The 11,029-nt window shown below is 38.8% G+C and overlaps 1 protein-coding gene across 4 annotated transcripts in view; it reads right to left on the reverse strand.

Annotated features, from left to right (window-relative positions):
- DENND5A (DENN domain containing 5A) overlaps positions 1-2,502 on the reverse strand; it is a 63,145-nt gene extending 60,643 nt beyond the window's left edge. Inside the window, exon 1 of one of the 4 annotated variants that reach the window (XM_087921086.1) lies at positions 1,829-2,502. In XM_087921086.1, the coding sequence (XP_087777212.1) occupies positions 1,829-1,967 (139 nt within the window). In that variant the 5' untranslated portion in view covers positions 1,968-2,502. The remainder of the gene's footprint in view (positions 1-1,828) is intronic. The other 3 variants (XM_087921089.1, XM_087921088.1, XM_087921087.1) reach the window with 3 other exon arrangements.
- Positions 2,503-11,029: the final 8,527 nt, after the last annotated feature.

The following is an 11,029-nucleotide window of genomic DNA, read 5'->3' on the forward strand; positions in this document are numbered from 1 at the left end:
AAAATATGGTTATGTACTGAATCCATTTCCTAACTACATAGTGTTACTCTGTCAACAGGGAGATTAGTTTATCCATCTATTCATGAATATGGGCTGAAGATAGAAAAGAATTAAACGTATTGGCAGGTGCCCCCAAAACCCTAATAGGTTTTGCAATACTTTTGTAACTTCTACTTCTCTCTTTTGCATGCAATTTGATCATTTCTTTAAAAAAATTGTGTCAAGTTAATATCTTTAAGTATAACATCACTCTCCACAGAGATGGATGTTAGTCAAAAATACACAAATCAAAGACTATTCATCTGAAAACAGGATTTGAAAAAAAATGAAAAACCAAGAAAAGTGTTTCCTGTATCGTATGGGTTAGGGTTGCGACTGTGGTGACTGCCACAATCTTAAAAAACTGCCTCTGCCCTACCAACTGGAGCAACCTATTGTGGAATTCTGATAGCTCAAGAAGAGGACAAAAACCAGAAAAAAAATAAACTCCCATTGTGGCCAAAACAAAGCAGCCGCTGTTTTCAGCATCATCCCGGAGAGCACCCTTCGCTTTCCGCACCAAGCAGGGAAAGCCCCCATACTCCCCACCCATCTGTCACTGTCCTCTTAGGCAGCCTGAGGGAGGGTGGATCTCTGCTCAAAAGAAGTTCGTGCTCCGTTATGTTAAATGGGGCCGCCCTTGGCGGGGTCAACGCAGGGGTCAACGCAGCGCACACAAGCCACTTCTGAAGCTTCTCCAGTTCGTGTGGCTGTGTTTGTGTGTGGTTTTGCTCTGTGTATGTGTGTGTATGTGTGCGTGTGTGCGTGTGTGTGTGTGTGTGTTTCCCCTCTCTCTCTCCCTCTGCGTGTTTCTCCCCTCTCTGTTTCTCCTCTGTGTGTTTCTCCTCTCTGTGTGTGTGTTTCTCCTGTGTGTGTGTGTGTGTGTGTGTGTGTGTTCTCCTTTCTCTCTCTCTCTGTTTCTCCTGTGTGTGTTTTTCTCTGTATGTTTCTCCTCTCTGTTTCTCCTCTGTCTGTGTGTCTCTCTGTGTGTGTTTCTCCTCTCTGTTTCTCCTGTGTGTGTGTGTGTTCTCCCCTCTCTCTCTGTTTCTCCTGTGTGTGTTTTTCTCTATGTGTGTTTCTCCTCTCTAAGTGTGTGTGTTCTCCTCTCTCTCTCTCTATTTCTCCTGTGTGTTTTTCTCTCTGTGTTTCTCCTCTCTCTGTTTCTCCTCTGTGTGTTTCTATCTGCGTGTGTTTCTCCTCTCTCTTTCTCCTCTGTGTGTGTGTTTTTCTCTCTCTGTTTCTCCTCTTTCTCTCTGTTTCTCCTCTGTGTGTGTGTGTGTGTGTGTGTGTGTGTGTGTGTTTCTCCTCTCTCTCTCTCTCTCTCTCCTCTGTGTGTGTTTTTCTCTGTGTGTGTGTTTCTCCTCTCTCTCTTTCTCCTGTGTGTGTGTGTGTTCTCCTCTCTCTCTCTGTTTCTCCTGTGTGTTTTTTTCTGTGTGTTTCTCCACTCTCTCTCTCTCTTTCTCTGTCTCTCTGTGTGTGTTCTCCTGTGTGTGTGTGTGTGTTGTATGTTTTCTTTCTCTCTCTCTCTTTCTCTATGTTTATTCTCTCTCCTCCTCTCCCTCCCCACTCTCTCTGTGCGTGTATGTCCATCCACGTAAGAGAGACCGAGGGAAAGGGATGTGCGGGGGGGAGAAAGTGCGCGTTATCTGCCCGGGCCCTAAGGGAGAAAAGCACCATCTACAGTAGTCCCCGCTCCTCCCTTCCTCCAAGGCATCCAAACGACGCCATGCATCCGGGGGTCCGTCCAAGCTGCTGCGCTTCCAGCGGCTGCGGGGCTGAGTTAACTCACCGGAGAGCTCGTCCGGTTCCAGGCCAGTCTCGGTGTCCAAACCACAGATCACGAAGTAGTCGGCGAACCGGCCTGGGGCAGACGAAGAGGAGCTGCCGCCGCCGCCGCCCCCGTCGCTTCCTCCCCCTCCTCCGCTCATGCTGGAGAAGCCCCCGCGAGGCGGGACGGCTCAAGTCGTCCGGCGGGAAAAGAAGGGATTAGGGGACGCCGCCGCCGCCGCCGCCGCGGCGCTCGCTCCGTCGGCTGTGCCTGCTTCAGCGGCCCTCGCTTCTGCCGCCTGCGCCGCTGCCTCCATGACGGAGCGGCCAGGGCCGCGCGCCGGGCTCGGAAGCAGGCCCGACAGACCAGCGGACAAACACGCATAACAGGACGCTCCCTCGCCGCCCCCCTTCCCTCCCTCCCTCCCTGCCCAGATGTTTCGAGGAAGGGGGTTAGGAATGGAAGCAAGAACCGCAATGCTGCACATGTGCAGTGAGCAAAAAGGATGACGTGATCCTTTGCGGGTGAATATCTGAGGGGTGGAGCGATGCGCGAGGAGCTCAAGGCCGCTCCTCTGACGGTTCTTTCTTCGGTACCCAGAGGGTAGCTTTCCCGTCAAAAGGTGTTTCCATCTTTCTTCTGTGGAAACGTTCCGATTACTATTTCTTTGCGCCCTTCTATTTCCTCATGTTTTCGGTTAACTCCCCTTTTTTTCCTTTATTGGAAGGACATCCCCCCCTCTTTATGCCGTAATTGCATCGCTCCATTTCCCCCCCCCCTTTTAACTTTCCTTCCGAGTACATGATGAGTTCCACTCAGAGTTTGATTAACTCTATTTATGGCAACCTCTCCGTGAAACATGCAACACCCCCAATTCTCTAGAGGATGATAGCTTCACATCGAGGACACTGTTCTATTTAAAATTATCCTGCATGGACCCATCTCCTTGCCGCTTTTTACCACCTTCCTAGTTCTCACTTTCATTGTCAAATTATTGTCAAATTGTTATTATTGCCACATCATTGCCCCAAGAGCTGGGAACGTATGAGATCCTTTGCAAGAAGACGAATAGTGAAGAGCACGAAATCCAATAAATTCTACTGGCCAGCTTTGTATGTATGGGCTTCAACCAATGCCTGGGATGCATATCACCAGGCGCTATCCCTGAAAGTGATCACATGCATACATTTATGATTCAAGAGTTGTCTCTCACTATGCTCTGAACTTTTTAATCTTAAAAAATGGAAGTGTTTTTTAAATATAAGTCCTCAAGGTCCATAACCATTTTTTAATAGATTTGTTACCAGTGTTGCTTCTGAGTTTTGTTTTCTATATTTTAAAGAGCATCTTCTTTTTCCTTGAAATGTTTTCTTTTTCTTAAACATTTAAAAGACAAATATATTTGTTTCAGTCCTCTTATAGGGAGATAATTGTGCTTTTTATTCCATTTTCTATCTTAACCCCTATTGTGCTTTCACTCCAATCTTTGCCATGTTTTCCAAATTACTTGAAATTTGAAGAATATTTGTCTGCCTTTTATTCTTTCAGCTCTGTGATTTAGAATATCAGCCATCCAGAGAAGCATATACTAAATTATATACTAAATGCTAAATTGTACTCAAAAACGTACAATAATCTTATCTTACTTTGAACCGTCTTACCAAAAGTGCAAAATTTTTGAGAATATATAAATATTTTTATGTTTCAAACACCAGCAGGCCTCTGGCTGCAATTTAGGGTGCTGGTTATTATTTTCTTAGAGGTTTAAAACATAATGGTTTCAGGTAGAGATAATTGTGCTTTTGGTTATTACCTTTAAATCATTTGAATTAATACCTTTACATCTATTTAACAATGTCACCTGATGGGACCTGGGAAGTGGGTTGAAGCATTCTCTTTTGGAACAGCATCCTGCTCTGCCCCCTCCTCCAAATATAACTGACCCTTCCTCAGGACATGTTCAAGAGTTTGAAAACTTGGCCTTTTCTCCGGGCCTTAGGTTAGAGTGGCTGATGGGCCCTGTATGTCTGATTATCTTTTAATTGTTTTACTATACACCACTCAGAATTGTTACAGAGTTTCTAAAATAAAAGTTTTATGCCAAATAATGATGAACAAAACATCTGAAAAACTCTTTTAGAAGTGATGTGGATACTAAGTAAGTACTGCATAGCAAGTTGTAACTTGCTCTACATTTATTTTGCTTCAGTTCTGTATTGCTATAAGATTCATTCTTCAGAAACTAGCTGAATTACTCCAGCAACATTCTTCACTTGCTCTAAGTATCCATAAGGTCCAGAATGAAAGAAATCAAACAAGGAGCTGTTGGTAATTTTTTTTAGATAGTTTTTTATTAAAATATTTTTATATATAATAAGAAATATATTCAAAGAAAGAAAAAAATACACTGTACTAATTTGTTTTCAAGGACACACTGTCCTTCTTACCAGGACAGTGGTAAGTAAAATACAGTAGATACCTTCTGCTTGAAGCAGAATTTTCACCTAGCAGAGATGCTCTTCCTGTTGTGTAGGCCAAGCCAGATTAGATTCCCCACTCACCAGCCCTCATCTCCTATGTATATGAAATACTTTATTTAAAAAAAAGAGGTGGAATGCCAGAGAGTAGAGGAAAATTTTCAGCAGGGAAAAGTAGAAAGATTTAAATTTAACAGCCAGAGAGAGCGAGAAGACAAGAGACGTTCACCTCTGTGTCTGTGAAATGGAGAAGTTAAAGAGAACACTGACTTCTAACAAGCAATCTAATTCTTAGTATTAAAGATCATGGTGAACTCCTGGCTAGGATTGAACTGAACTGTACCAGAAGTAACTTCAAGACTTTGCCCACAAGATAGAAAGAACACAAATAGTGCTAAGGTAGGAGCCAACATAATCTGATATTAAGACATTGTGCTAAAGCAGTATGAATAATTCATGGCCCAATTGTTTGGCCACGTCTTTGAATAAGTCTATCTTGAGTCTTATGACCACAGAGCGTGGGAGAGAGGGTACAGAAGATGATGGATTCCAGACCTTCGGCAGAAAAATAGATTGCGATCACACCAGGTGTTATTGGTGTCAACTTGTCAAGTTAGACCAAGTACTTAAGAAAAAAAGGTATTTCACAAGGACTATACAAGGTATAATATCAGAATTTTGAAAGCCTTTCAGAGTTTCTCTACCTTCCCTTTCATACCCTCAAACCACCAAACCCAATCAAATCACTTTCTCATTCAGGGCTTACTGGTATTTATTCAACTGCCCTTGCATTCCTTCTTCAAAGTTTTTGCTGTGCTTCTCTATATTTGAGGTAGAGTGAAACCCAATCAAGTATTGGATAACATGTCAAACATCAGCTTTATCATATCACTGAGGCAAGTGTCCTAAACAAACAAGACTCCCAATACTTCAAATGTGAAAAGTAGAATTTTTCCAGGAGTGATTTTCCCAGGTCAAAACCCAAATAAATCAGATTTAATCTAAAACTCATGAGAAAAAAAAAAGCCCAGAAAAACTCCCAATAAAGTTTTCCCTGAATTCAGACTGGATGCTATTCCATCCACAAAATGACTGAAAATGTTCATGAATGTCCATTGTGAGTCTGAGTGGCTAACCAACTTAAAACCAACCATCCATCCATCCATCTCATAACCAAGATAAAAGCCAATCTGCCACAATTAATCTCATAGGCTCCAACTAGTATTCTGACCTCCATTCCCCAGACATATAAATCTTCAACGGTTCTAGTTGTCTCTTCTTTCATTTGCTTAATTATAGATGTTTTACTTATATTTGCCTTGTACTATATTTTTAATTTGTAGGTAAGTTGCTATAAATCTCTATGGAGTAAATTAAGGTATATTCAATCACCAGACCTTCATATGTTGCTGCAGTACAATTTCTAAAAAGGAAATCCATCCATCCAGTAATTGGCTTGTTGACACCAATTTGCTGGTGCTTATTTTATGAAATAGCATTCCGCTTGAGATTCAGATGACAGCAACGCTGCTATCCCTCAAGTAAATCTTAAAAGATCTGGCTTCCTGCCCCCCCAAGTGTTAAGGCCAGTTTATTAACAAAGCCTGATATACATATGTATGCTTTGCTATAACATTGTTATGCTTTGTATTAAGAGTTGTATTAGAGTTACAGGATTAACAGCTATATAAATTCTATGAACAAACAAATTAATATATAAACTCCCACGTTTTTAATAGTTATTCCTCCGGCTATTCCAACATGAAAATAAATTGGATCTGACTAATTTAACACATATATTTCATGTCATTCTCTTCCAAAAAGAGTAAAAGCAGAATGGAAATTATCACTTTCAAAGGATAATAAAATAAAAACATCGATATTAGTCTGAAGTTATTAATATATGCTGTAATATTTATACTTTTGCAGGCTATATTTGGAAATACTATAGCCTTCTACAAGGTATTGATATATCCCTGCCCGTAGAAGAATATCTTACTCCACAATAGTCCCATCTATAAGATTATTTTGAGTAATGAAAATGCAGAAAAAACAAAACTTTGCATATTAGCTCTGGTTTGTCCTTCTATTTTCTTTTTAGCTTTTTAAGATGGAGAGTTCCATCTTGCCCTAAAAGATGTATAGGCAATAGGAAAAAAATATCCTGCATCTTTATTTTCTTTTAGCTAGAAATCAATTGCTTCATACTGTAGACCTCTGCAAACCGCTGCGTTGATATGTATTTTGAAGGATACCCAAATATTCCTAAATGTTTTTCAGATTAATTAATAAAACAAACAAGCTCAGAGAGCACCAAGGACTCCTTATTTCAACCCTACTACAAATATTCTCCTTTATTGGTACAAGTATATACAGTAGAGCCTCTGGTCACAAATATTTCTGACCACCACCAAATCGGGTTCTGACTAAAAATTCAAATTATTTTTCTGCAGCCTTTCAGTGCCATTTTTTTTATAAACACCAAATTTCCAAAATTAGGTTCAGGTCACAACTAAATCGGGTTGCGACCAAAGTTATGGAATGAATTATGGTCGTGACCAGAGGTTCTACTATATTTGCAAATATATAAGGATAATGAATGGATGAGTTAAGTGAAAGGGGAAGATTAAAAGATCTTGAATCCAGATCAGATAAATTCAGACTCAGTTATCTGTCAGTGTTCATGTAGAATATATTTTTCTTGCAGATGTTTCATTACCCAAAGTAGGTAACATTGTTGCTAGCAGTCCAACACTGATGATATTACCTAGTCTGGGTCATGAAACATCAGCAAGAAAATGACAAAAAAGAGAGTACCAAGGATCCCTTATATATTTGTTTATGTATATTTTATACATTCATTCACTCTCTCATACTGTTCATTCATTTCTATATTCTGTATTCAGTTCAGATTCATTTACTGTACCATCTATTCATTCTTGACCCTTTTTGTTGTTTTACCACATATTTTTCAAACATACAAAAATTTCACTGTTATACAACAAAAATAGGCATGTGTACCTCTTATTGCATTCATTAATAAAACTTGAATTGAAACATAATATTCCATAATTCAAATCTATTCACTTTAGCATACATTTTCTGTAAATCAACGCATGTACAATAAACATTCTCACATTATGTCTCTGAATGACCAAATTCATCAGATAAGTTTTAAGTTTTATTAAACTGACATCATTACAAGATGTTCTTGCTTTATGGGTTTGCATGACCTTTAGCGGGTTTTTTTTTTTTAGAAAGGAAACATGTTTTATTTCAATATTTCAAAGTATATTAATTCTTTTTAGATCTGGTATACCAATGTTTTTCACTGCTGTTTTTTATATTCTGTTGTTTTAAATACTGAAACAATCTTCTGTATTTACTTGACACTATCTACAGATAAACCTTGGAGTAAACCCACTCTTTCAGAAACCTTTCAAAGTTACACTGGCACTAAACAAGGGGAGAGTTACAACTGGAACAAAAGCTGCAGGTGTCAGTGTCCCCACTGTCATGTGATTGCAATGGGAACACTTGGCAATCAGCCTGTGCTTAGGATAGTTGCAGCAACCAGTGTCATGCGATGGCCATTTGTGACTTTCCCTGCCAGCTTTTCACAAGCCAAGTCAATGGGGAAGCTTCTAGATCATATCACTTCAGTATCTCACTATTTTGTCTACCAAAGAACCCTTGGACGGCACGGTGAATACAAGCTGTGATGGGTAGGCAGCTGCCCACACAGCCTCATGCTGGGTTGTAGTATTGCCCACTTAGGCCACTTGTAGTCAGTCCACTGCAGCTGCCCAGTTGCTTGTTTACCCTCATGGCACAGCACACACTACCACCCAGCCACCCTAGCACCAGTTGCAGCACTCACCCACACATCCAGCCACTCACAATATATCATCTGCCCATGTGCTTGGCTGCGCTCACACTGTAACACCACCCTTGATCCATTGGCCTGCAAGATGCCTTAGGAAGGACTTGTTATAACCAGGACTTGCAACTTCCTGCCAGCTTCCCCATTGACTTTATTGGAAGCCAGCCTGAAATCATGTCATGGTCACAACAAGTCCTTACTTAATAACCCAGGACCCTCGCTTTATGACAGCAGTGAAGACTGCCAGGGTGGCTATCGCAAAGGGTGATCACATGATATTGTGCTTAATGGCCTCATTGCTTAGCTATGGAAATTCTGATCCCAATTACTGTGGTTAAACAAAGACTATTTGTATTCTTTATTTTTAGTTTGATAGGGTTTTTTTTTAGTCACGGTTTAATTAACAGTCATATTTTAATTGTTAACTTCTCTTTTTAAGAAACAAAACTTTCTGTACTATTCTTTATTGTTGGCTCAAAAATAAAAATGGTTTCAGTTTCTCTCATTTAAAAATAAAGCATTTCCCCAAACTTTAGGATCGAAATAGTCTGTATTCAAACTCTAGGTTACATGTATTTGGTAAGAAGAAATTATTGCCTTCTACATGAAACTCCAAAACATACTCACTGTTCAACTTCCTGCCTTTTCAGTTTGAACAGAAAGGCATATTTACCTTGAGTCTTTTTGTTTTGTTTTGCTTTGAAGTGATGGTCCCAAGTGCAAAATCTCATGCATGTGAAGGCTTTCCAAAATGAATAAACATATAAAAACCAATTAAAATGGACATTCTCACTTGCAGGAATACAAACAACTTACAAGATTGGGATGTTTGGCCATTTTTATTTTAGGATGCTATCAAAGGATTGATATTGGTTATTGCTGCCTCCCAACATATGCAGCCTTAATTTTATACCAAGACATAGATCAAAGATAAAACCAACAGAATAAATCAGATAAAAATAAGACATGCAGAACAAAAATACACAGAAGAGCCTCTTCAGATGATTTTAGTGGATACAATGAATATTCCTTTTAGAGCCTCTTCAGATGATTTTAGTGGATACAATGAATATTCCTTTTTGTGCTGCTCTGCAATAATATATACAGAAAATGTGCTGCTGTCATCTTTTTACATTCAACAAGAGAATGTTAGCTGCTCAAAATCTTTACAGCAGTAAATTAGCAGAATTTTGTTTTAATCCTTGTAGCTTTTGTGTTCCAAACTAGGCACTTTTGTGATTTTTTGTAATGCCTGATAGGAAGACTAACCGAACAATGGAAATTCAATCCTCATTATCAATCTTCTCTACTACAAAGAGAGAGGGCTAAGAAAGGCTGTGAAAAAGAAAGCTTGCTGTGGTTATTGGATCAATAGCTTAGCTATTTTAATTATAATTTAGTTTTTAAAAATATTTAAAATGTACCACCCTGTATTATGTATTATGAACTGCAGAGTTATTAAAACACTAAACAAACCAATTCAAGTTATATAATATTCTGAATAACAAAGACAGAATATATTATTGCCTCTATATTGGCAGAATTCATCAAGAACATTTGACTCCCCACCGCCCAGTAAATAGAACTGTAAACATTTACATAATTAGACTAAAATAGTTCATATCAAATTCATGGCATTCATTACAGATATATTTTCAGACATACCTGAATCTCTTAAAAGATCTAAGCAGTAGAAAATTCTTCCTAATTGCCATAATACTGCATGTAATGCTAAAAAAAGTTGCAGCAATGAATTGAATGAAAGGAATCTTTATACTTGGGAAACAATTAAGCAGGTTAATTATATCCTTATAAATTTACACATAATCCTGCAATAAAACGATTCAATACGTGTTATAAAAAGTGGCAGAATGTTCATCCCACACTCTTAGATTGCAAGGACTTCCACTGAAATTAAGGCAGTTTTCAAGATGGCCAGGGAGTGGAGATTGTAGAATCCTGTATTTGCTTCCATACGTATTAATAAAAACTAATTAAAGATTAAATAATTGCTACTTCAGGTAGTCTCAAGTAACTTCAGTCTAATAAAGCACTTTCTTATCACATCCATTTAAAAACAATATTATCACTACAATCTGAATTAAGTCTGAATAAATCCCATGTTCCATCTTTTCAGTGAAAATTATTTCCAACTCACTTTCTGGATTATTAAATTTAAAAAAAAGATACTTTGCTACCATAACTCAAGAATATTAATTTGGCCTTTTGTCTATCAGATTGCTGATCAATCATCCTGAAGGCCTCAGGATATTTTATTCCTAAATTGTCCACATTCTCCCAGCTATTGTGCTGGAGTCAGTACAAGTAGGTCTTGACTTACAACCATTCGTTTTGTAACCAAAGTTACAATGGCATAAAAAGTGACATGACTGTTTTCACACTTACAACTGATGGAGTATCCCCACGGTCACATAATCAAAATTTGAATGCTTGGCATGTATTTATGACAGTTGGGAGTGTCCTGGGGTCATGTGATCACCCTGGCTAAGTCAATGGGGTAGCCAGATTTACTTAACCGTTACTAACTTAACAACTGCAGTGATTCACTTAACTGTCCAAGAAAGGTCGTAAAATGCAGCAAAACGCACTTAATAACTGTCTTGCTTAGGGATGGATATTTTGGGCACAATTGTGGTCAAAAGTCTAGGACTACCAGTAAACCACCACTATTAGCCTGAAATTAAAGCATATAGTGTTACAACTGCACTTTCAACAAAGCAACAGAATGCCTTTGTTTTAAAACTGAAATCTTAGGTGAGGTGGGAAACAAGTATTAATGGAATGTAATTCAGAGAGAAAAAGTATCTATAGGAATGGAATAGCGACTACACAGCCCAGATT

Source organism: Pseudonaja textilis, chromosome 1, assembly GCF_049901715.1.
Source record: "Pseudonaja textilis isolate UNSWEBS1 chromosome 1, rPseTex1.2, whole genome shotgun sequence".
Lineage (NCBI taxonomy): Eukaryota > Metazoa > Chordata > Lepidosauria > Squamata > Elapidae > Pseudonaja > Pseudonaja textilis.